Below are 26,156 nucleotides of genomic sequence, written 5' to 3' on the forward strand. Positions count from 1 at the left end.
ACGCCAGTCCGGTCGTAGGTCGTGGACCCCTGTTGACGGGCCCTCGTGAACCTGTTGCGATGCATCGCGCCTTGAAAGTCCTGGGTCCAAGACCCATTGCCGACTACGTCCCGGGGAGAGCATGCCCAGCGGCCCGGCCACCAACGCTGCACGCTCCGCCGAGATGCGCGGCCGGGGCTGGATCGAGCTGGTGCCGCCTCGTGCGGCCGAGCGCTCGATGGCCCGCGGCGTTACGTAAGGTTCGCGTCTGTCGGCCTGGCTGCCGCGCTGCACGCTCCGCCGAGATGCGCGGCCGGGGCTGGATCGAGGTGGTGCCGCCTCGTGCGGTCGAGCGCTCGATGGCCCGCGGCGTTACGTGAGGTTCGCGTCTGCCGGCCTGGCCGCCGCCGCTCGCGGCGTGCGCAGGGTCGAGGCTATCGTGCTGATCGCCAACGCTGGTGACCGCCCTGCGTGAAATCGTGAGCTTGTTAGGTCAGGGCATAGCGTGCGCCAGCCCAGGGATGACATGGCGCACCCCTTGTCAGTATCTCCGCTGGAATAAACAAGCGCGGTGAAAATATACAGCTTGCAGAACCAGTGACGTAACGATTACACGCAGCAACAGAGCACTCGGAAAATTGCCACGTCTGTGCACCACGCCGCGTAAGTGGATAAATACCCGAACCTCAAGAACTGAGCCGCCACCTCGCGACGGGAGAATGCGCCCCGACCCCGCAACAGTGACCATGCAGCGGCCTTGGCCTGCGCGGGCCACTGTCCAGTCGTCGTCGGCCGAGCGTGTCTGCTCTGCTCGGCGAGCGGCGGCGCTCGCGAGCAGCGGCGGCCGGCGTCGGTGTTGATGCGCCGCGCCGCGCCGACGATCGATGCCGCGAGGGTCCAGCTGGACTGGAGGACGTCCAGCTGGACTCGCGGGCAGCGGTGCGGCTCCGCCGGCCCGCCGCTGCAGCCGCAGCCGGGCCGCTGTGGCGCCGGCGTCACCTGCATGCCCCGGTCAGTATCATAAAGTGAAACGGATAGTGTCCGCCATTTCTAGTGTGAGGTGTGCGCGTGCAGGCTGGAAACACCCAGTACTGTCGAAGAACAGTGATCGGGTAAGACAGCGGACATTGGGAGAAATCGGCGAAATCACGTAGCTTTTGGTAGGCGCGTCCATACCGCGCAAGGGGAAGTGCTGTATCTACGTTTTAGTTTCATGAAGTTCTCTGCGCGGAATGAGGTGTTCCCCGGTGGTTGGTGCTCTCTGGCGGTTTCGGTGGTGATCGGCGTGAACGTCTGGCAACTGACTCGCGGTGTGGGACGCACTGGTGCTCTGCGGCGGTCAGCGTGACAAGCAGGCGTGGGGCTGGGGGTACGGGACGCCGTGCTGCTCTGCGGCGGTCGGCGTGACAGGCAGGCGTGAGGCTGGGGGTACGGGACGCCGTGCTGCTCTGCGGCGGTCGGCGTGACAGGCAGGCGTGAGGCTGGGGGTACGGGACGCCGTGGTGCTCTGCGGCGGTCGGCGTAACAGGCAGGCGTGAGGTTGGGGGTACGGGACTCCGTGGTGCTCTGCGGCGGCCAGCGTGACAGGCAGGCGTGGGGCTGGCCGTACGGGACGCCATGGTGCTCTTCGGCGGTCGGCGTGACAGGCAGGCGTGAGACTGGGGTACGGGACGCCGTGGTGCTCTGCGGCGGTCGGCGTGACAGGCAGGCGTGAGGCTGGGGGTACGGGACGCCATGGTGCTCTTCGGCGGTCGGCGTGACAGGCAGGCGTGAGACTGGGGTACGGGACGCCGTGGTGCTCTGCGGCGGTCGGCGTGACAGGCAGGCGTGAGGCTGGGGGTACGGGACGCCATGGTGCTCTGCTGCAGTCAGCGGGACAGGCAGGCATGAGGCTGGCGGTTGGTGATAGCCGCGGCGTATATTGCAGTGAGCGTGTGTGGCAGCGTGAGTCGACCTGTGGCAGTCTGATGTATTTATTGTCCTGGTTGTAGGGTCATTATGAAAGCCTCTCGTCATGACACATCTATGGCGGCCGTTTCGTGACGTTTTCTCTACACTGTTCACTTGTTAATACTGTATTTTTTTCTTTCACGTAACTAGGCAAATAGGTGTGTTATATCCGGTAATGATATTTTTCCTAATTTACCAAATTGATTTGAACGTAAATTCAGGTGTATAGTTTGCTGTCACATCTTCATATTAAATTCCATTTTCTTCCCCCAATGATGTGATGGTTTAAAAGCTACGGCCACAATACAACACTATGTGCTACGCAGTAATCCCCCTCACGGGATGGCGGCGTGCTTCCAAAGAGCTCGAGCTCACACTCTTGAACTGCTGATCCACGTGGCGCGGGGGCCTGACGGGCTAAATCCGCCGGTTTGCCAGCTTAGTAAACAAACTGCTCGGGGTCGCGTTCGGTTTGTATGCGAGCCTCGCAGAGTGGGTGGCCCCGTTTGGTCTTGGCGGGAGAGGGGGGGGGGGGGGGAGGGGGCGGCCATGCGTCTCTAGCCGGTGGAGTATTTAGGAGGCAGCTGATTGATGCTGTTGAATCGGGAGTGTGGGCCGCGGGATCGCCGGCGGCGCTGAAGGCGCTGATGAGACGTGCGAACTGTCCTAACTGTCCTGTAAGCCCGAAATTGTCTTTGGAGTGTTAAGTTAAAAAAGGTGAGGTGCCAGAGTTTTATTTGTTTCAGAGAAGGTGCGAGGCGTTATTTTAAAAAGCATTTCCCAATCGGACTAAACCCCGACTCCATGAAATATTTCCACTTTTGCTCCTTGTTTTCGGCCACAACGCTACTGGCTGAAACACTGCCTTAAGAGAGGTGCCGCTAGTTGATATTGATCACTCTGGAATAGGTAAGATCAATACTTTGCCGAATTATTACGGCTTGTATCACAGATTGATCGTGACTGGCCTGTTAACAGTACCGAATTGGTGAGTTGGGGTGATCATTGCTGATGGGAAACTCGGCACTCGTGCATGAAACCACAAGAAAGTTTGCATGAATTGAACCGGTCATGGTCGGTCTCCGTTCTCGTGGAGAAACTTTCCAGTTGTGAGTGCCCACGACATGCTTACCTGTGTAAAACTCCTGTGTGCTCGCAAAGTAGTCCCATGTGTCGTAATATTTCACTTCTGTCCTGCATTGGTGGTCAAGTGTGTCCCGGTAGTTCCCGGTGTCCCGCCCTGCGTTCGGACATCTCCCGCGGCAGGGTGGATTCCGAACGCTTTTCAGCACTCGCCTTCGTTCCTGATTGCGATGACCTGCGGCCTATGGCAGCGGCCGCGCTAAAGGTCTAGTGACGTCAGAGGGCGGGACCAATTCGTGATGGGCACTCTGGCACGTTAAGCTTTTGCCGCAAAGCGTTACGGCACGTTAAGCTCTGCTGTTGATCTGACTGGGATTTCATGGTCGGGTGGTGAGGTGAGAGGTCACGCAGCAAGCCCTGCTTGATGTGAGCGCTAAATACAGAAATTCGTCCAATCAAAACGTTCGGACAAGTCAGTCATTAAAATCACAAACTCCCGGTAAACTTTATCTCCCTGTTATCTTTTCATCACGCCCTGCTGCTCGAAGTTGACGTCCACATATTTTCGCTAACTCCACTCTGTTCCTCATCCACTCCACTCCGTCCCGGTTGTCACCATGATGGCGACGCCGCAGCTCCCCTGGGCGGCGTCGTAGCACGGTCACGCGTGGTTAGCGCCGGCCGGGACCGCGCCGCCGGGCCCTCTGCCTTCACCGCCGGCCCGCCGCTGCAGGGGCGTCGTCGCGAGCGAGGCCCTGCACGCACAGCTGGCCGGGAGCGACTTGGCCGCCGGCCAGCCGCCGGGCGTCATCCGTCGCAGCCGGCAGCGGCGACCCATTTGCAGGTGTCGACCGGCCTCCCACGGCGGGGGCGGCGCTTAGGGGAGGGGGCGGGGCCCCCGGATGGGGAGGTGCCGCGCGGAAACGGCCTCGGGTCGGACGCGGCGAGCGTGGTTCAGGAGGGACTGCGGTCTGCTCACGCCGACGGAAGGACAGCGGCAGGGGGCTGCTCCTCGGAAGACGGCGCTGTTCCTCGCCCGGGGTAACGCAGTGCCCCACCCCTCCATCACATACCCAGCGTTTTACCTTCATGCCATGTGGCAGTGCTATCTCGAATAGCGTATCATCAGCAACATTACCACCCCGTACCACCTCAACTCTGCCACATTACCACCATACCACGTAGTCAGTGCATCACCTTGCCCCTCCTCACCGCCGTACCACTGCATCATGATGCGACCCCCCCCCCCCCTCCAGCACCCCACCCCTATGAGTCGCACGCCATGGTATGAACGGCAGCCATGCTACACTCCCCCCCCCCTCCATGGCACGTGCGCAGCCTGCGTCACCGGCGCCGGTGAGGCGACGTGCCGCCCGCCGGCTGGCCGCGGCCGAACGACCGCGCCGCGAGGCTGAACTGCCGCCGGGCCAGCACGGCTGCTGTGAGGCTGACCCGCCGCCGAGCCAGCTCGGCTGCGATGAGGCTGACCTCCGCCGAGCCAGCTCGGCTGCAGTGAGGCTGACCCGCCGCCGAGCCAGCTCGGCTGGGATGAGACTGACCCGCCGCCGAGCCATCTCGGCTGCAGTGAGGCTGACCCGCCGCCGAACTACCACGGCTGCGGTGCGCGGAGAAAGTGCGCGGCGCGGCAGAGTCACCGGTGACCTCGGTTGGGCCGGCGAGGGTCACAGTCCCGCCAGACGGAGTGTTGCCACACCTCTCGCGCAGAGGTCGGGGCGCCGCGCCGCCCCCAGTGGCGGACAACGCGAGACGGACGTCGGTCGTGAGGGAGGTGGAGTGGTCGAGACTGTCGGTCGGGACGTTCGTGAATGGCGGATTACGTTTTCCGGGCCGCGGGTTGCTGTGTAGGTGTTTGGCCAGTGCGGGTTTGCCGCGGTCTGTCAGGACCGCGCGCGGGCCACTGGCCGTGCGCAGAGAGTGCAGAGTGCTGCAGTGCACAAACCCGGGGCTTGTTTTCCGTGCGCTGACGGCGGCGTCGGATCTCGTGTCTCGGCGCCACCAACTGCGGCCGAGGCTCACGCCGGCTGCTGCACGCTCTCGTGGCGACCGTCTCTCCCCGCCGCCGCGGCGGTGCGACGGCCCGGTTTATCGCCGCGTTTCCTGCGGCGCGGCACCGATTCCCTCGGCCGGGCTCGCCGCAGCCGTTGCTCGGCTGCGACACGGCACGCGGCGGTTCTCGGGAAGCAGCTGCTCTCCGTTTTGGGAGCCTCCGCGGCCACGGCACGCGCGCCTGTACGTCGCACTGGTGGGTCTTTCGGCCGTGCGGCATTTCGGGCGTTCCGCGCGTGCCGACGCGTATTTCGGTCGCCCGTGCCATCCGGCTGATTAGCGGCCCACGTGACCGCTTCTGCGAGCCCTCAGCCAGGCTGTGCGTGTCGGCCAGGCCACCCTCGCCCGGCCGCCGCCCATGGCTGGCGAACGGTTCGCTGGGATCGTGAGCGACGCTCCGAACTCGCTGTGTCGTTCGCGTGACTACGCATTGTGGAGGCCGTGGTCAGTGAAAGTTATGCGGGACGAGAATCGAACCCAGGCATTTCCACCGCGTGCCCAACGCTCGTAACCAGCCGTCCGCGCGCGGCCGCATGGCCGGCATGTGGCGTTGTGTGCGCCCGCTCCCTCGGGCCTGCTTATCGGCGTCGGTGTCGTCAGCTGGCGGTGACGGAGGCTCGGGCTGCCGAGCTATCACTGGGCTGGCATGGGCACGGCGCGGTAGTCGCCGTCGCGTCCGCTGCCGGTGTGCCGTGACGCTGCTGTGCTGTGACGCTGCTGTGCTGTGACGCTGCTGTGCCGTGACGCTGCTGTGCGGTAGCCAGCGCTGGTGCCAGGAGGAGCGTGTTAGCGCCGTGTTTGGTACCGAAGAAACGCTGCGTTCGTCATGGCTTGACGCCGTGTATAAGGTTTCGGAGCGGCTGCTGGGTGAGGTGCTCACCGTGCATTTGGTCGCGGTGAGTCTGGATTCTGCGCCCGGCGCTGACGTAGTTATCCGATTATCTGCAAGTTGCGTAATGACCTGCGCAAGTTGCGCAGCGTAAACGCTGATTACACAGTAGTCTGACGGGACGGGCCTTGTTTGCAGGCGGGCGGCGGCGGTGTTGTGACCTCTGATGACCCCGCGCCGGCCGTGTGACACGCGGTCCGGCCATCGATGACTTGATGTCAGCTACCAGGGACGCGGAGACGCTGACAGGTGAGGGCGCAGCGGCGGCGCGGCGGCGGCCGGTCACGCCAGGCGGCCTCGCACCCACCCGGCGCTGCGGGGAACAGGGCAAGGGCAGGGGGCCGTGAGTGTCCTGGACACATCGAGGAGTGGGGCCCAGGTGCTCGTGGGGCCTCTTTATCCTCTGCCCCCAGGACCGGGCGCTGTAACCTTTTTGGCCGCAACACGACGAGATAGAATTCCGCAATCTGGTGATAATTAAACTCCTTTTGGGTCCGCATGTGAATGACTGTCATGAACAGTGACACGTGGCGTCCAACTGCAGTAATTTGGCGATAAGCGTAGCGAATTACTGAATGGGCATTAATGCGCTTCGCGAAGGCGATGCTATTTGGCGTCAGAAAAGGTCATCGTTGATAGCTCGTTGATACGTTCAAAACTTTGCCTGTAAGCGTATGTGGCGCTACTTTGTTCGCATAGCGCAGGTACTATGGATGTCGCTGGGGCTGGGTTTCAGAGAAAATTCTAGCGCGTCCCCCTCCCCTCCCTCCCTCCCTTTCGCTAATGTTGGTTAAGTCCTGTGTGTACAGCCGACGCGATGAGGTGCAGCAAATAACGCTTAGATCCCGGGTCGTCGGTTAAGTAGGCCGGAGCAAAATACGCCGTCACCCATATCTTTATCTCCTACCTCGACAAAGGGATAGCAGGTCCTGGGCTGGTTTTCTTTCACGCGATGGTCTGTACGCAAGATCGGCTTCAACATTGTTTTTAGGCCGAAGAAGTGAACAGCGATCTTTGTTACCGTGCCTTTTTCTTTTGTGTGCCTTGGCTGGGGTCCTGTTTGTTTGTCGATTGATAAATTGGCTTAGATACCATGGATGGGCCACTTACCTGAGGCGACGAAACTTATGACGCAATAAGAGGACTCGAGATGGGAAGACCTCTTGCTTTTGCGATGATGCAATGCTATGGTTGGGATCGGCGTTGGGAAGGTACAAAGGATGATGCCAAAGCAAAATGTGGCTAATCCGTCTTTGTGCTTTGCAATGTGCGGGTGACAACCAGTTTCAGACACCTTTTGGGATTCTGGGCAGATGGGCAGTGCCTGATAGTCTGTACAGTTAGCAGTAAGAGTGACAGTGCTGATAGCGATCAGCCTGTGTCTCTGTCTGTGCGTGCGTTCATGTGTGTGACGCAGCCAGTTTTCCAGTTGTGTTTAGCCGTCGCCTCCGCCTCGTTCGTCCTCCTCAGGTCGGTTAACCGGTCGCCAGGAGCTCAGGTGTCAGCTCCTCCGCCCCTTGATTGGACGGGATTTCAGTTTTGAGATTCTGAGAGATTTCTGAGAGGCCTCCCGGCTCCGCGGCCACCGCCAGTTTTGCTTATCCAGTTTTTTATCGAGGGCCAGACCTCGGTTGGGGCCCAAGGCCCGCTGGCCGGACCTCGGTTGGGGCCCAAGGCCCGCTGGCCGGACCTCGGTTAGGACCCGAGGCCCACTGGCCGGGCCTCGGTTGGGGTCCGAGGCCAGCTGGCCAGGCCTCAGTTGGGGCCCGAGGCCCGCTGGCCGGACCTCGGTTAGAACCCTATGCCCGCTGGCCGAACCTCGGTTGGGGCCGAGGCCCACTGGCCGGGCCTCGGTTGGGACTCGAGGCCCGCTGGCCGGACCTCAGTGGGGGCCCAAGACACGCCGGCTGGATCTCGGTCGGGGTCCGAGGCCAGCTGGCCAGACCTCAGCTGGGGCCTGGGGCCCGCTGGCCGGGCCTCCCGAACGATCTCTTCGGCTTCGCTGTCATGTAGGACGGTAGGGCATGCCCGTGGGTCGTGGAGACCACGGGTGGACGGCGTGGGACGCGAGACACCGGTGGTCGCAGGTCCCGTGGAGGCTTTGAGTCATGCGAGTGGTGGTGTCGGTCTGTCTGCCGGCACGTAAAGGAGGCCTCACTGTAAGGAGGCCACGCTGTTAAGGGCTACACTGTAAGGAGGCCTCGCTGTAAGAAGGCCTCGCTCTAAGGAGGCCTCACGTGTGTGTGTGACTGTCCCATAGGCGGCAGCCATCATGTGATATACAGCTGACCACGGTAGACCGCGCCCATCCCATCAAACTTCGCTCGATGCGCCCAAAGGGTGCATTGCTGTTAATTTTAGTAAAGATGGAATGGCTTCTTATCTTTCAACCTCGTTTGTTTCTGCGTGAGCGGGTTGAACTTGCCTCAAAATAGACATGTTATTCATCCATGTCCAAATACGGGCGTATTCCCGTGTTCAGATGTGGACATAGATCATGTCACATTTTCAGACAGGAACACCAGCGGAGAATATTTCCATTATCAGCTGCGACATGATTTTCCAGCCACTTGTCATACGTACGGCGACCATTTAAATCAAAACATCATGTAATAGCAGCATTTTTATTCTGTATTGTGGCCCCAAACCATGTACACGCAGGATAGATCAATTTGCTTGGCATAGCAAACCAAAAATGTCATATGCGCTTAGAGACGTTGCCTTAAAAGAGCTCTAAATTTGGGCGCCATATGCAGGGACGGCTGACCCGGAAGCTGCCTTATGCATTGTCCACATGGGCGGGGGCAGATTCATGCAGCAGGTGCTATGAGATGGAGGGGGGGGGGGGGCAGGTTCGTGTAGCAGACGCTATGGATGAGATGGAGGGGGGGGGGGGGGGCAGGTTCATGCAGCAGGCGCACTAGTCCATTTAACCCTCACCGGGACACGCATGAGGGGAAGATAGCCTAATTCATTCCTGTTCATTGGCGATGCGGTACTCCGGTAGTGTTTTTTTTTTTTACACAACGAGGCAATCGGCGAAGCATCGCTCCAATAAATACGCGTGCATAGCTACCAACCACGCGCTGCTTGGAAGGCATTGAAGCCGGCGAAGCCGGTGGGGCCATGCTGCTCTAGGGCAGACGCGGCCTCCAGCGGGCGGACTGGCCGCCGGGCTTCGGAAGCTCGTTGCGACAGGTGGCGCCACCGTAGCAGCCGGGCGCAGCTGACCGGCAGGTGTTCCGAGCCGCCGCCTGCGTCGCTCCTCCTCTGCTGAGTCAGATTGTGCGCGTGTGGAGGCGGCGACGGTCGGCCGACGGGCTGTCCTCGTGGTCGTCCTCGTGCGCTAGGTCGGGAGAGCCCTGGGCCGGACTGGGAAGGCAGGAGTGCGACGCCGCGCTCCGAGCTGTGCTCCTCCCTGACGAGCAGGGCGGTACCGGTCCAGCCAGCGCGGCGGCGTCACCGGCCGTCTCGTCAGCGCGCCGCACCTCACGTGCTGGTCTGCGCGGTATTGGACCGGCCGGCTCGGAGCAGGTCTGCGCGGTGCTGGACCAGCCAGCTCGAGGCAGGGTTGTGCAGCGCTGGACCGGCCGGCTCGAGGCAGGGTTGTGCGGCACTGGACCGGCCGGCTTGAGGTAGGCTTGCGCAGGTGCAATACCGGGTGGCTGGAGGCTGGTCTGGTGCTGAACCGGCTGGCTCGAGGTAGGTCTATGCGGTGCTGGACCGGCCGGCTCGAGGTAGATCTGTTCGGTGCTGGACCGGCCGGCTCGAGGCAGGTCTGTGCGGCATTCAGTGTTTGGTCGGATCTGGTAAGTGTTGCGGCTGTGGCTTTCTCCCCGTCAGCCGGCCGGCACACGGTGCGGCCGTGGTGGCGGTGGGTGTCCGGCGGGCGTGAGGCGCAGCAACGTTTGGTGTTTTCACGGAAACCCAGCGCTGTCATGCCGGAGCCGACCGGTAGCCCACTGATGAGCCCTCGGAGGAGCCTGTTGACCGGCCCATCAGATTTGAGCTCCGCCCCCTCCATCTGTCTCCGTTTGTCCTCCGCCTCTCAACCACGGTGAAGGAGACAAATGATGATGATTCCGGCGGGCCCAGCCCTGGCGGCGCCCGCTGTCGGCAGGCCCCGACGGTCATCTGGTCTCGCTGGCGCCGGGTGCGGCGTCGCCCGGGGCGGTCCGGTGCGGCGCCCGGCGCAGCTCATGACGTCACGAGGCCGCCGGAAGTGAGCTGGGACGTCGACGCGGCCGGCTGTGACGTGGAGTGGGGCCTTCCGTGTTGTACGTGCGGTCCGTGGTGCCAACCGTAGTCGGTTGCGTTGAAACTGTAGGCCGGTGACGCGGTCGGCTGAGGCGAGGCTGCCGTCAGCTGCGGTACTGCTGTTGTCAATGGTGATGAAGGCGCAGTCACCCGTTCACGACCTGGCGCATGCGGCTGTTGCGTAGGTGCAGGCGACTTTGACGTAAGTGAAGTGAGTGCGACAGCCGCGTAGTCGGATGATGAAAGCTGAGTCAGCTGTGGCATGGGCGTAGTGAGCCGTCACAAAGCCCTGGTTAGCTATAATCGAGGCGCATACAGCTGCAATGAGGGTGCAGTCACCTGTGGTAAAGCGGTGGCGCCATAGGTACTCTGTTTTTTTTTGCCGAGTTTACGCAGGTGTTATCACGATAGCCGCACTCCCAATAGCTTTGTCACATGGGGTTGTGTGTCGGCCAGCGCATGGGACTCCTTCAGGAGAAACGGCGGTGCTCCACTCACTCAGTCGGGCTCATCTCGGTAGAGCACCGGCGAATGACCTGTCTTTTACAGGTGACAAATCGGCCGCTGCTGGCCGTCGGTGTAGTTCGGCCGTCGGCCGCGCGGCGGCGCCCGCGTCGCCTCGGTCAGGTGACGGATCCGTTTATATCCCGCCAAGTGCCAGCTGCCGTCGTCGCCCGGGGCGGCCGCCGGGGCGGCCGGGGGCGGGCCCGGCGGGCCAGTGTGACCCGGGCGCGACGGCGGCCGGTCACGGGCCCCGCGCCGGCGCTGGGTCACGTGGTGCGACCGAGCGACGGTCGCGCGACGTCCGGTGACGGTCCGGACCTGCTCTCAGGACCGATATCCCCGGCGGCGGGCGATGCGGCCATGGCGACGGCAGGTAGGCGGACGGTGCAGTGTCGGTGGGGCGGTCCGGCGGTGGCGTGTCTACCACCGCGTGAGGTCGACGTGCAGGCTGTGGTCGCGGTCGGGGGCGCCCGGCCTTGTCTCCTCGGTGGTGCGCCTCCTCCCGTCGTGCCCAGGTGTGGCTGCTGGGTGGTGTGTCGCCTGGGACGCTGCGTCGCCCTGCCGGTGATGAGCCGCCGCTGTGTCGAGCTCCGGGTGTGAGGTGTTCCGTCGGCCACAGCGCTGTGGCTGCCTCTCGGTGGCTGGCCGCACGTGGTGCCGACACCGCTGCGTGCTGGCGTGTGCTAGTGACCGAGACGCCTGTCCGCCGCCTCGCTGGTGAGCCGGGCCGGACCGAGCCCCAGACGCTGAGCGTGCTGTCAGCCCGCTGAGTCAGCCGGTGCGCTCCCCTCGCACTGGCCGGCCCTGTGCGTCAGCGATGTTAACCCTCACTGCACCACGCCGTCCCCGGCGCTAGGGCGGACGCTGGCAGCTTGGTGTGGCCGTGGGGGACCGCGCGGGTCGACCCCATCCCCCCCCCCGCCCTCCCCCGTCGACGCGTGCAGCTCAGCGGGTGGGGCTCGGTGATGCGCCGGCAGCTTCGTGACGAGCGACGGACGAGTATCGACCGTCGAGCCGCGGTCGCTGCCGCCGCCGGCGCTCCGCACGGACTGGCACGCGCGCTGGCGGTCCTCAGTCCGGTCCCAGCGCCGCTCAGCTCCGAGCTGGCCGGTCTCTCGCTTTCTGTGGTCTGACGCGCTGTCTCGTGGGGACCTCGCCGGCTGCTCCGTTTGAAGCGCCTTACCTCCCGCTGTACGGCTCCGGCCGCTCACCGTCCCGTGTCCCCAGCTGTGTTTCTCGCCTCGCTGTCCGTCCATTGACCGCTGCTCGTGGCGTGCCTCGTGATCGGCCGCCCCGCGCGAGTCGGGAGTCCTGCTCCATGGCTCGTCGAACGCCGCGAGTCGCTGGTCGCCGCTGGTCGACGGAGGGCTGCGTTCAGGGACGGTGATCCGTGCTGTCTCTGGCTGCTGGTCCCGGCTGATGTGCGGGTTCGGGCAGGGCTTACCCTGACGGGATATTTCGCGTGGCTGTGTTGCGAATAACCGGCTCATTCAGACAGTTCAAAGTCGCTCGCGTTTTGATGCTCCTTTAAGGAGTCATGAACCGGTTTCAGAGTTTAACGACAGCTGAGTCGCCTAATTTTGGCAGGAGAGTGGCCTCGGCAGAACTCCCGCTGTGCCAATATGAAAGCACACTTCTTGGCAGCATCGGGAGACAGCGGGAGGGGGGGGGGGAGATATGTTCCCCCTATGCATTGCAGAATGAGTGGTTATGGGTTATGATGGACATTGCCATCTCCACGGATATTACCCGTCCGCGAATCATCGCCGAAGATGCTGTGCCGCAGCGACGTCGTCACTAAAGCTTCACAGCGCCGCAGCGATGCCCGCCCTCGAGGCCGCTGATGGCAGCGTTTAATGCTGCGCGGCGCTACCCGGTGACCCTGAGGATCTGACAGGTTGTCGACTCGCCGGCGGCGGCGTACGGGGCGGGTCACCGGCGCTGGCGGCTGCCGTGGCGGACCGCTGGGAGGCGCCGCGGCCACGGCTGCGACCCCGTCTTGCCCCGGCGCCGAGCTGCGTGCAGCGGACGGCCGACAGGTGGCAGCACGAGCGGTCAAGGGTGCGCCGCCGTCGGGCGCGTGACGGTCAGGGACGCGTGGCGGATGGAGGACAAGGTCAGAGGCGCCGGGCGGAACCGAGGAGATTAAACGGAAGGGAGGAGGTGAATGGAGGCGAAAACCGGACTAAATGCAGTAGATTAAAGGCCCGTGAAGAGTGCAGGTCGGAGCCAACGCACTGGACCAACTGCTGTGGAGTCAATGCTTGTGAAGAGTGCAGGTCGGAGCCAAGCTTATCAGACGAAGCGAATGACACAACATGGAGTAAGAGACGCGGGACGAGGTCAGCGATGCATGGGATGCCGCTTGAGGCACCATACGAAGTCAGGAACATCCACAGCTCCGAATGAAATGAAGGGACTTGGACAGGGACGCCAGTCAGATGTGCGCAGTACGGGATCCGTCCACCCGCGTCTCGCCGGCGAACGGAAGCCGGAGCTGGACCCGTGGTGCGGCCGGCTTCCCCGTTCGCAGCAGAACTGTGACCCCCCGGAGGTGCCCCAGGCGGCACTGTTGTGACCTGTGACTGCCGCCCGGGGAAGAGAGAGAGGGAGGGGGGGGGGGGGGGTGACCGTGCCCGATGGCACCGCTGAGTGGCGAGCGAGCCAGAGTTCTGGGCCCCTTGGGACGCCGACAACCGGACCGTATCTCATCTGCCCTCGCGCTGATGTAACAGGGTCGTACCCCAAAGTAAGGCACGGACAGTTTTGTCCTCGAGCTGATGTAACGGGGTCGTGTTCTAACTTTGCCCGGGCTGACGCCACAGGAGCGGACGCACGCGCGTGCGTGGGGTCACCCCGGCGTCTGTCGCAGGAGCGCGCGCAGCATTCGAAGCGGTGCGTGGCGCACGTGTCACAGCTCTGACATGAATGATTTGTCCACAGCGACGATGATGATGCTTATGATGATGGCGAGGCTGGAGTTTGGGCGGTAGTTTTGTTGGCGTGCGATGTATCGGTGTCGGTGTCGGTGTCGGCGACGCCCTGGCCAGTCCACACACCCCCCCCCCCCTCCCCTTCCTCTAGACCCGGGGCGGCCCGTGTCTGACCGCGCCTCATCTTTATCGCAGAGCTATGCAACACTGAGAACATCCCGGAGGTGGAGATCGTCAGTCTGGTAGAGGAGCAGATCCCCCGCTACCGGCTCAGGGCCGACACGCTCACCACGTTCAAAGGTACGCCCGGGCGAGATCGTTGTGCCGCCCGCCCACCAGCCCGTCTGTCCGGCTGGCCACGACCGGCGCCGCGCGCGCCGCCTGGCGGTGGGTCGCCGCGGTCGCTGAGCCGGGCGGCAGCGCGTCACGCTGGTCACTGAACGACGTGTTGGTGCCTCCTGGTCAGCTACTGAGCCTCCGGTGGTCTGCCCCGGCGGAAGCCGTACGCCCGTGCGGTCAGTGTGGCATTAGCTACTGAACCGTCCGCCAGCCTTGTGTTGTAACAGCCGCTTAACCACATTAGCTGCCCTGTGAACATGTTCATGTTTCTGTCACAGTTCCACGTAATCATTTGACGCTGTTTTTATGTCGGAGGGTCATCGGCATTGTCGGCATTATTGTGAGCTAGTGAATGGTCCTCAAAATGTTACTTATGTGTTCTTTGATTGGATTGTATCACTTCGTTGTAAAACAAGCTATCATTGGCATAAGTCATACGATCGGCATAATTTGTTACACTTCACTACAGTACATTACAATTCGTCACTCTCAGACATCGCATGACGACAGACATAAATGGTGACCTGGTTAATCATAACGCCAGCTTGATGGTTCCTAATGTGTGTTCCAACAGGCCCAAATGCTCTTCTGCCAGTCGTTTTTGGCAGCCGAGCTGTTTTTGATGGTGTTCTGTGTACACAGTATCGAAAGTCACTAGCTCTTCCACGCCATATGGCCTGTCATGCCGTGGACACCTGGCCTAGTCGCATAACCAAGTGCGCCGATATAGGCTGTTGCCACGCGGAGCCTGTGCACCGCACGCGCCACGCCGCCGACGAGGATTGTTTGCGTCTGTGCACCGCTGGCAGCCCGCCGCCGCGCGGCGCAAACGGCGCGTGCCGCCGCCGGCCGCCGTCCGTCTCTGTCGGGCGGCTCTCGCGCGCCGGCATCCCGGCCGTGCGCGGCGCGTGCCCCGGTGCCCGGCGGCACTCCCCGGTGTTGGCCGGTGCTTGCACGCGGCACGGCGCGGCGGTGGCGATGGGGAGAGCGCTGCTGTGCTGTCGGGTGTGTGAATGTGCCGTTGGTTTTGTGGCCGCGTGTCACGGGGCGAGGTCATGGGGGATTAGCGGGGCGCGGTGGACTTCGATCTGGGTCATCCGAGCGGGGAGTTCTCAGGCGGGGGTATTTTGTGAAACATTTTGACTTTTTTGGTGCATCACCTGGACCATGACCACTTCTTTGGAAGCTGATGAAGTCGGTGCTTTTAGTGCGGCTCATCGGGCTTGAGGCGGCGGGGCATTCTACCATAAATGGACCAGTGACGTCAAAAGTTGACACGTTCATCTCTTCAGATTCAACTGAAGTGTGGGATTAGGGTTATCTGATTCACTGTATCTAGCTGTGTGATTTCAGCTTGATCAGAGTAACACTTGCTAAGTTCTGGCTATGGGCTTTTTTCTGTTTAGTTTGTAGATGGTTGCTGTTGGTAATCATACAAAAATTAGGAATAATCAAAATAAAGCATCGCAAATTAAGAACAAAAGGTTCTGGCTATGGGCCTTTGGGTATTCACCTCGTGAATAGTTGCTTTTGGTAATAATACACAAAAGAAATGATCAAAATAGAGCATCGCAAATTAAGAATATTCAAAATAGAGCATCGCTCAGCATGCAATGCGCCAACAAACCATTGCGCACTTCATTATTTTCCGTCACGGTTCTTGATGTTGTGGCCCTGCCTGACTGCCCGGCGCTGCATTTATGCTTGTATTTTTATTTGTCCGCTGGAATATCATCCACGATATGGCGTTTCAGGTATTCGACCCGCTACAACATTCGCTAGCGTGATTTTATGGCTTTCTCGATAATTTGATGTGATGAGTGGGAGTGCATTCCACCGAAAAAGCACTTCGTACCACCTTCGTGTCATGCAAATTCATGCAATGTGCTGCAGGATCACGCAAGGTCATCATCAAGGTCAAGGTCAAGGTTGATCAAGACATCAAAATGCGGGGCGTTAAATTTGAAATGGTTTATGGTTTCAGTTTGAGTCCAACACTGTAAATGTATGGCATGTAACTAATGCTTGTGTTGTTGTCATGGCATGCAGAAGCCATCAAAGATAGCATTTATCCGTGTGGCTTTTTTAAATGCTTAAGTATAGTTCAAATGTTAGTTCGCCCAGTTGGTTAGAGCGCCTGCCTTCCCATTTACCCAGCCGTATTGGGGATGGGCTTGGGTCGCTTTCGGCGCTGGCTGCTTGCCCCTGACTCGAATGGCCTGTTGCGGTGCCGTACATTGCGGCACGTTGAAGTGTCGCCACCGAATGATCCCAGCTCCCAGTGAGCTCTGATCCCAGAAGGTCATTCATTGAAACGGCTCGAAATAAATCTGAAAAATGTGCCGATTACTGCCGTAAACGTAGTATGCAATATCATTGTTCTGATGAAACCAAAAATCGCGCAGCAAGCCTCGAGCACCAAATAGCAACCATCACAAACATCTGGGGGTGTAACTCTATGTCCGTTTCATTAATGGCGATGACATATGCATGGCTTGAGTCAGCGCATCAGATAATGGAAAAATTATTTTTTTTAAAAATATTACAGAATTGGTCGGTCCACCCGCCATGGCATGGCCCAGCTCTGAAATGAGCTGCCGGGGCACGACCAGCCGAACTGCCGGGCACTGTGATTGGAACTTAGCTGTGCGGTCATCTCGTCTGACGGCTCCTGTGATTGGCCATTAGTACTGCGGTCATTTCATACGGCTACTGCGATCAGGGCTTGTCTACATCATTTCCTCGTATGACGTTTGTTCTGATGGATGTTCACCCGCTGGGTGCCTATTACGGGGAGTCTTGGGCTATTGGACGGCGTGATCACACAGTGGCAGTCTGTCTGTCGTCTCTCTCTCTCTCTCTCTCTCTTCTCCTTCTCGGGCAGGAGGCTCTCTGAGTCTTATATATCTGTCTCTCGCTCCTCTGTCTCTCTCTCTCATGCTCGTCTCTCTTTCTGTCTCTCTCATCTCTCTCTCTGCGCTCTCTACTCTTCTCTACGTCTCCATGCTCTGAGGTCTCCTCGAGTAATCTAGAGAAATATATGAGGTCTCTCTCTAATCTCTCTACTATATGGGCCATGGCTCTCTAATGTCTCATCTCTCTGTGCTACTCTTCTCTGTCGCTCTCTCTCGCTATCTCCTCTCTCTCTCTCTCGTCTCTCTCTCTCTCTCTCTTCTCTCTCTCTCTCTCTCTACTCTCTACTTCTCTCTCTCTTCTTCTCTCTGATCTCTCTCTCTCTCATATCTCTGTCTCTCTCTCTCTCATCTCGTCTCCTCTGCTCTATCTCTCTATCTGTATGATCTCTCTCTCTGTATCTATCTCTCTCTTATCTCTATGCTCTCTCTCTATCTCTCTCTCCTATCTCATCTCTATCTCTCTCTCTGTCTCTCCTCTCTATCTCTCTCTCTCTCGTCTCTCTCTCTCTCCTCTCTCTCTCTCTCTCTCTCTCTCGTCCTCTTCTCCTCTATCTCGCCTCTCTCGCCTCTCTCGCTCTCTCGCCTATCTCTCGCCTCTCTGCCTCTCTCGCCTCTCTCTCTATCTCCTCTCTCGCTCTCTCTATCTCGCCTCTCTCGCTCTCTCGCCTCTCTCGCTCTCTCGCCTCTCTCGCCTCTCTCGCCTCTCTCGCCTCTCTCGCCTCTCTCGCCTCTCTCGCCTCTCTCGCCTCTCGTCCCTCGTCTCTTGCTTGTATCCTGATGTTTCGAATGTGAAAAATTCGTTTGTGAACAATTCGTCAACATGCGGATAAATGTGGGCATGAATGTGGCAATTCGTCAAATCCAGCGCACACGGCTCGGGTGGGTTGGCTGATCAGTTGGCATGTCGATGCATAGGGCCACCGGACTGGGCCGCCTGGTTGGTGCGATTCAGGGTCGAAAATGATGCCAGTATCGATCTACCTTGCTGCGATTTGAGGCAGCCCTGTAAGCGTGTCAGATAGCTAGGTACAAAGGCTACTCGCGCAGCGGCAGATAAGGCTGTTGAAGTATGCGTGCCTTGCTCTCGTCACCCATTTCGTTTCCGTTGACCTTCACCAGTTTAACGAGCGCTTTGCTATCGGTTAAGCTTGTTTTTCCTCGCATGCCGCTATGATGACATCGCAGGACCTGAGCCAAGAATGACGTTGGCCGTCCAAGAATGAATGAATTTAGTTGCCAGGGTGGTCAGGTTGGGCTGGTGTCCAGAGTTATCGCAAGCGATTACAATGAAAAATGTGCGAAATTATACTTCTGAGTCGAGCCGTTTTATTGCGACGATCTTGCGTCGAAAGATTCTTGTACCTAATCCCTTAGCCAAAGGAGAATGAATATATATATATATATATATATATATATATATATATATATATATACGGATTGCATTGGAATGATTTGATTTGAATGGGACGAGCTGCATTGATTTGCAAGGACACTGCAGGTGACAGCATTGATCGCGTGTGAGAGGATCGCACCTGTGACGTCTTAAACTGAAGCACGCCTGGCAGTCTGCGCACGTGGACGGGGACCATGTGGTCAGCTGCTTGGCCCGGGGTGCCGCCATGACTGTGACCACCACAGGCTGTTTGATGCCGAGTGGGCGGGGCGACGCGGCCGTTTCATTTATAACGCTCATCGGCCGCCGCCGACAGCTGCGCCTGACGTCATCACGTCTGCTCCAGTTGGCACTGCGCCGGTTGACGTTGGGTGTATATTAGGTGTGGCCATGGCACCATTATGCGTTCGTGTCGAGCCGTCACACCGTCACATAATGCTGCTTAGTCGTTCACCTGAGCACCTGATCGTGTTAGGATTATTTCGTTCAGTCGAGGTGGGACATGCGTGGCCCGTGTTATTGTTCGGGTCCATGACTGTTGTTCGTGTCAGTGAATGTAATCGTCCTGTCTCGATTTATTCACCTCATGCGTCGTGTGTGATGTGTCGACGCTTGTAGCAGCGATGGAGAACAGCGTCGAGTCTGTAGACCTCAGGGAGATCCTCGCCCGAGTGCTCACGTCAGCTGACTCACTGCACGTGGTGCACGCCCGCGCAGCTCGCATAAGCGCCTCTCGACGATGGGTGATCCGTGCAGGCCTGTCTTTAAGACGTGTTGCACGGCGCACAGCTAATCGTGGGAAGGGCGCCGCGGAAACGGCACCGTCACGCGTAGGCCGATGGCAAAAGCTCCGTTATTTGGCACGTCCCGGCCGTAAGTCATCATAAGCGTGCGTAACGATGGAACCTGGTTCAGCTGCGCCGCGGCGGCGAGCGGAGGCTCCCGCCGGAATGCTGAAAAAGCAAATTTAACCAGTTAATATTCTCTCGATATTCCTGTATGGTCGCAGCGGCTACATTTCGACTGGTGGTTTTGGGTTCTGGGAGCGCTATAGTCCCGTGTTCCGCGGGACGGCAATGAAACTGGTGGTAGTACATGCAATGAAACTCAATGGACCATCGGCGAGTTGAAGGCCAGTTGTGAAAACCGATTCCAAGAGAGTGGACATCTTGGACAGCTTTAAGGTAGTTCGGGGGACAGTTTGAAGGCGTTCAAGTTGAAATTTGCTGCAGGTGTAATTGGCAGATGTATTTGTGGCAACGACGTTAAGTGGTAACTGGCGAGTTTGCAGGTTTTTTAGATGCCACTTAGAAGGATGTGTTTTATGAGGCTTATTTGTGCGGTAGACGATTCAACTATGTGTCCGCATAGTTTACCTGGCGCAATTTCAAGTTTGGATCTCTCAGGCCATAAACAATTCCACAGGGGCTCGACCAAAAAAGTAGGTAAATTTCAGGGTTGATTTCGCTCCATGCTGTGCAAGGTGGAAGACAGCTGCTAACTCTATGAACTAGCCTTTCAATCGTTATTTGTGATCTTGCATTCGTGTCAAATTAGATAATGGTCTGAGGCCGAGAACTTGTTTTGTGTTTGGCACGTTTCTAAAGGAAAAAACCGTAATCATCCATATGCCACGTATCGCATACCATTCTTTCCTTGCAATAATGTTAGCTTCGTCAGCGATCATCCGACGTTCACACCTATGCCATTAACGAAAATGGGTGCCGCTTTCCTCGTCGTCGGGGTGGTCACAGTAAACATGCACATTCAGAAGAAGAAAAAAACAATCCTTTAGAAACGGTTCCTCCTTTCAGATTTCATTTAGCTCTGAACGATGTGATGTATGCGTCAGCATGCCATGTTTATTGCCTCTAAATTCAGAACTGTTGCCTTTTCTATTTTTCTGCTATCTAAATTTCTATAAAAATTGGAACCCAGCCCAGGTATCACAAAAGCTGCGCAACGCTCTTCGGCGTCGGTCTCGGTAAGCGCAAGTTCAGGGCTCGCTCGCTAGATGGTGGCAGCAGCACCTGGTTGGCACCGTCCACCAGGAGCCCAGACGCGGCGCAGTTGGAAGCATCAGTCGCATTGATCGCTACTTAAGGTTTGCTGACTCGGGCATTTCGGTGTGGTGCGGTCTGTCACGGGGTGCCGGCTGGGACCGCTCCGGACCGTCCACATCCCTCCCACTCCTGAACGACGCGGTAAGTGCGGCTCGCGACCTGGCGACCGTCCCCTCCTGAAGGACAAAGGCCTCCGAGACAGGGCAGCGCGCGGGGCTCGCGGGCCTGTCGCGCCGGCCGGGGTGGGACAGGCGAGTCCCGCCCAGCCAGCTGGGGCCTCCCGGGGCGAACATACCCGTGGAGCGCTTAGAGGTCTGAATTCCGGGGGCCTGTCTCTGTGTGTGTGTGAGTATGTGGCCTGACGTCACTGGCTGGCAGGACCGCCGGCGTCCGGCACCGCCCCGGGCGACGGCGGTTGTTTACGTTCCAGGCCGGGGCCGGCGCCGCGTGACCGGGCGGTGTGTCGGCGGCTCAGTCCTCGGCGGCCTTTGATGAGCCGTGTGGAGCCGCTGTGTCGATGAAGCGGAGGTGATCGGAGCGAACTCGTTTGGGACACCTGGGCCATTGAAACACGGAACGCAAGCTGGCTGCGGCATGGCCGTGATACGGCCTTCCCTAAACTCCCATGTACAACTCAGGTGGAGCCGCTGGCTTCTGATGATTCTGAGAAGGCTGGTGCACCTGAAATCTGGCGGCCCCGGTGATGTCGCAGATGCGTTTGATGCGCATGCGCGATTTCGTCACCGATTTGTTTACGTTCCAGGCTACGAAAACGAGGATTGGTTCATCCCGTTTCCGGCTCTGAAGGAGGAGGACAAGTCGCGGCGTCTTAGCCCCGAACAGGTGGAGGCCACCCTCGCGTATTTCGGTGAGTGGCCCCGCCGGAGCGCAGTCAGGTTCTCGACGTTGTATCGTCTGCGCGTTGGATGACGTGTTGAGTACCGGGACGCGGGCGGCGTTTGCTACCGCTGTCACGACGGACGGTCTGGCCTGGGCAGTCCCGACGGCGGATCCTGCGGGAGAGGAGATTACAGCTGGTTTGGGCCACTCTGACGGCAGCTCCTGCGGGAGGGAGGTCAGAGCTGACCTGGGCCGTGCCCTGACGGCGGCCGCTGCGGGGGGGAGTGGAGTTCAGAGCTGACCTGGGCCGTGCCCTGACGGCGGCCCGCTGCGGGGGGAGGGAGTTCAGAGCTGGCTGGACCGTGCCCTGACGGCGGCCGCTGCGGGGGGAGTGGAGTTCAGAGCTGACCTGGGCCGTGCCCCGACGACAGCTCCTGCGAGAGGGGAGTTCAGAGCTTACCTGGGCCGTGCCCTGACCGCGGTTCCTGCGGGAGGGAGGCCAGAGCTAGCTTAGGCCCTGACGGGAGAGAAGGTCAGGACTGGCCTGGACCATGCCCTGACGGCGACTCCCGCGGGAAGGGAGGTTAGACCTGGCCTGGGCCGTGCCCCGATGGCGGCTCCTGCGAGAGGGGAGGTCAGAGCTGGGCTGGGCAGTGCCTTGACGGTGGCTCCTGCGGGGGGGAGGGGAGGTCAGAGCTGGCCTGGACCGTGCCCCGACGGCAGCTCCTGCGAGAGGGGAGGTCAGAGCTGGGCTGGGCCGTGCCCCGACGGCGGCTCCTGCGAGAGGGGAGGTCAGAGGTCAGAACTGGGCTGGGCCGTGCCCTGACGGTGGCTCCTGCGGGGGGAGGGGAGGTCAGAGCTGGCCTGGACCGTGCCCTGACGGTGGCTCCTGCTAGAGGGAGGTCAGGATTGGCCTGGACCGTGCCCTGACGGCGGCCCCCGCGGGAGGGGGGGGGGGGGGGAGGGGAGATCAGAGCTGGTCTGGACCGCGCCCCGACGGCGGCTCTTGCGGGGGGGAGGGTCGGAGCTGACCCTGGACCGGCCCTGATGGCGGCTCCTGTGGGGAGGGGGGGGGGAGATCAGAGAGCTGTCTGGACCGCGCCCCGACGGCGGCTCTTGCGGGGGGGAGGTCGGAGCTGACCTGGACCGTGCCCTGATGGCGGCTCCTGTGGGGGGGGGGGTGGGGGATCAGAGATGGTCTGGACCGTGCCCGACGGCGGCTCTTTGCGGGGGGGAGGTCGGAGCTGACTGGACCGTTGCCTGATGGCGGCTCCTGTGGGGGAGGGGGGGGGGGAGATCAGCGTGTCTGGGCCGGCCTCCGACGGCGGCTCTTGCGGGAGGGGAGAGCGGGGCTGTCGTGGGACTGCCCGGTCGGCTTCCCGTACAGCGGACATTGTAGGTCTGGTGGGCAGAGGAGAGCGAGCTCTGATGGACTCCGAGCTCACGTTGTGAAACGGAGGTCACCGTGTACACTTCAAATGGGAGCTTTGGTGGGCCGGATCTAGCTCGGCGGGAGCTTGGGACTTTTGGAAGGCTGTGGATTTTTTTTCTTTTGAGCTATCACTAGATGCCGCGGTGGTGTGAACAACTTGGTATCTGGCTTTTTCGTGGGTGTCTGGTAAGCAGCCTGTGGTCAAAGAAGCTGCACTTATCTGCCTGAAATCCCGGAGCTTCCACTGAACATTTGGGATGGCCGATATTGCAAGCACGCGAGACGGCGTGCTGAAGCTCCCTCAACTAACCACGTGTCGTTTTTTTTTGGTGGTGGTGGCGGCACTGGGCTTAACCACACACTCAGCAGCTGAGGCTGCATGGCAGCATCGCCTGCCCCTCACCTGGGCAGGGGGGCGAGCACTCGTCATAGCGTGGCACAAGTCCGGCAGAGCGCTCGCACCCGTCGCAGTGCGTGCGTCCGGTGACCTCCGGACCAGATGCTGAGGAAGAGCCTGACGCACCACATTCGCTGTGCCGTCTGCCTCCCCCCCCCCCCCCCCCCTTCCCCTCCCCGGGTCTGACCCCCGGGTACGCGTCCAGGGGTCGCCGACTCGTCGCTAACACGCCTGATGACTGAGCGCGCGCTCCAGCGGTCAAGTGAGCCGCCTGCATCACTGCGTGAGTCATCTCCCGCGAGTGCCGGCGTCGGGTCGTCGCGAGAGGCTGCTGCGTCCGGCAGACCCGTGAAGCGAGGCCGTTGGCGGCCTGTCGTGAACGACGACGTTCCATAGCCGCGCACGGGGTTGGGACGTCTCAGCGGCCTCTCGGCCTGTGACGCGGATGGATACCGATACCGGACTCCGCACACACTGAGCCCGCTCGCCGTCGGCGCCGTCTGCTGACCTCGAACACGGCTGTCAGCCAGGGAGCCGCGCGCCCGCGAGCGCTTCCAAATCGTGGGCCCGCACGGTCGGCGACACGGCGGTGACGAAGGGGGCTGGAGCGCCGGGTGCGCGCGGGCTGTCGGTCCGGTCCGCCCCCGCCGCCGCCCGGCCCCGGTCGACGCGCGCCGTCGTCGACGTTCGCCCATCGACGGCGCCGCCGTGTCGTCGGGGTGCGGCCTCGGCGCGGTATGAGTAAGGGAGCGGCAGACGAAGCTCAGTGACGTCGCTGTGGCGTGACGGGACCACCGGTGGCCGGACTCTGACGACATCGCCAGCGAAGGCATACGCACTGCGCAGAAAGGCTCGCGGAGCGAAAAATGGCTGGCGGAACGGGTCAGGCGCGCCGGCGGGTGGTACTCATCATGGTTCCCGAAGCCTTTCAAGGCTATCAAGGCAATCTCGGCAGTGATTGGCTATTCAGGGCGCGGATTAACCGCGGCCGCGGCTTGTGCGAAGGATATGTGTCACGGACGCCCGATGAACAAAAATCCCTTGCCTTTTCTGATGCGTTGCCATGTCGCTAATATACTCAGGAGCCGCCCTCGTCCATTCTGTCCCCGGCCAGCGGAGCCGCTACTTCCCATTGATGTGGCGTCCATCTGCATAGGCGCTGTTGTCTCCGCCGCGGCCGTGCCGGTCTGAGGACTGGCGCGGCTGTGTCTCGCCGCCACCGTGCCGGCGCTGTGTGCCGGCCGGTCTGAGGCCGACGGCTCGGCTTGGCCCCGGTCCCACAGACGGACCGGCGGCCTCGCGAGGCGTGCCGGCGCTCCGGAGCTCCGGAGCGACCGGTCCTGGCAGACGGCAGCTAATGATATGCGGGCATCGTGATCATCATGTGACGGCGGCCGGCTGCCGCTCACGTGGCCGTGTTGTCAGGTGGGCTCCCCCTCCCCCCACCTCCCCCGCTGCTCGCTGCCGACCTGGGAAAGGATTTGGCGACAGGCGGCGGCACCGTCCGTTCCCCTTCTCCTCCCCCCCCCCCTCGGGAGGAGCTCACCTGCCTGGGCTTATGGTTCCAGGGGGAGGTGCTGGTGGGGGAAGGGTATTGCATCAGCCGTTCTCGGGGTCACTGGGAGGTGGGGGAGGGGGTGGGTGGCATCCAGGCGGTTCCAGGTAGCCGCGATTCTAGTGACGCTCGGACAGTTGTGTGCCGCGCCTCGGCCCGGAGCAGCGGTGGCGTGTGGAGCAGACCATCGCCTGGCGTAATGGTGCAGACCAACGCCTGGCGTGATGGTGCTCTAGGCCATGCGTGCGGATCTGAGCGCTCTCGACTACCGCGGATTCTCCAGGACACCGCGGACAAACGCTGCTGCAGTCCTAATGCGCGCGAGGAGAGAAGTAATCCTGTTCGCTTCCGGCGACGAATCGCGGCGTTTGTCCGTAGTATATATACAGCGGCTGGCACCACAGTGTTATTAATGGGTTTCATAGTACTTGCAAACACAAAAGCAAACGGAAATGCAAACACTTGTGCATTTGCCGGTGGCGTTGAGGCGCGTGGCGCTGGTCGCCGCGCTGGCAGTGCAGGCCCGGTCGGTAGCGGTGCATGCAGGACTAGTTCGGTCCGTGGAGGACTGTCGTAGCCCCCCCCCCCCCCCCCCCCCCGCCAGTCCGCTGTACCGACCGGCCGGCGGTGCAGTGGCGCCCTCGTGCGGCCGAGCGGAGCATGACCCACCTGTGCCGGCGGCTCCCACGGCGGCTGTGCGCTGCGGCGGAAAAGACGGCGCTGCTCGTTTGAAGAGCGGCTGGTTTGGCTTAGGAAGGTGCGCACGGATTCTTTTCGTTGGTCGTCGTATCGCCGCGTGAGGAAGTGATTGCATCGGGGTCGCGGCCGACCAGGTCGTGCCCGCTGTGTGGAGCTGGCCCGCCGCTGCACGGCTGCCGGTGGACCGGTTTGTTGCCGGCGCCCCGGGCTGGGCGCGGGGTCAGGCGGGCCTCGCCGCCCTGACACAGCCGACTGAAGGACGGAGAAAGGCGACCCGGGCCGCGCCGCCGCCGTCGCCGCTCTTGTTGAGCGCGCCGCTGTGGTGCGCCGCACGTGAATTAAGGTCGTGTCGGTAGGTCGTCGAGGTGGGTGACACTTGTGTGTGTGTTCGGCTTCCAGCTCGTATTTCGGTCGCACGCGGTCTGCGCGCTGGTCGTGGTGCCTTTCGGTGCCGCGGCGTGTCATTGTCAGGCCGTAACGACTCGCGTTTGTCTCGTCTGATGAACAGGGGCAGTCGATTGTTTGCCTCGTACCGAGCTGGAATGGGACGCACTCGTGGAACGTGATCGCTGGCGAGATGCGCTTCTGCTGCGGAAGATCGCGGATGCGAGGCGGAGACTGATTGCCGGGCGTTGCAGCCTACAAACGGCGACGCCAGCCGTGACATGGCCGCCGTTTGCCGCCACGCCGCGGCTGCCTGCGGTTTCATTCCGGCGTTCCGGTCCAGTTGTTGTTTGTGACTGTACTCCGGCCCCGCGGGAATGCAGCCAGGCCTGACGGCCCGGCCGCCCCTCCCACCATCCGATGCCCAAGGCTGCCATGGACCTGCTGGTCTCGCTCCTGACGGCCCGGCCGCCCCTC

The 26,156-nt window shown here is 60.9% G+C and overlaps 1 protein-coding gene across 1 annotated transcript in view; it reads left to right on the top strand.

The window, feature by feature from the left end:
• The window catches only part of milt (trafficking kinesin-binding protein milt), a 58,273-nt gene that overhangs the window by 3,291 nt on the left and 28,826 nt on the right, over positions 1–26,156 (top strand). Inside the window, exons 2-4 of the mRNA XM_037229790.1 lie at positions 6,107–6,217; positions 13,858–13,962; positions 21,136–21,240. Of these exons, the coding sequence (XP_037085685.1) occupies positions 6,184–6,217; positions 13,858–13,962; positions 21,136–21,240 (244 nt within the window). The 5' untranslated portion in view covers positions 6,107–6,183. The remainder of the gene's footprint in view (positions 1–6,106; positions 6,218–13,857; positions 13,963–21,135; positions 21,241–26,156) is intronic.

The sequence above is a fragment of the Pollicipes pollicipes genome, unplaced genomic scaffold (assembly GCF_011947565.3).
Source record: "Pollicipes pollicipes isolate AB1234 unplaced genomic scaffold, Ppol_2.1 Scaffold_6138;HRSCAF=7277_pilon_pilon_pilon, whole genome shotgun sequence".
NCBI classification, from domain to species: domain Eukaryota; kingdom Metazoa; phylum Arthropoda; class Thecostraca; order Pollicipedomorpha; family Pollicipedidae; genus Pollicipes; species Pollicipes pollicipes.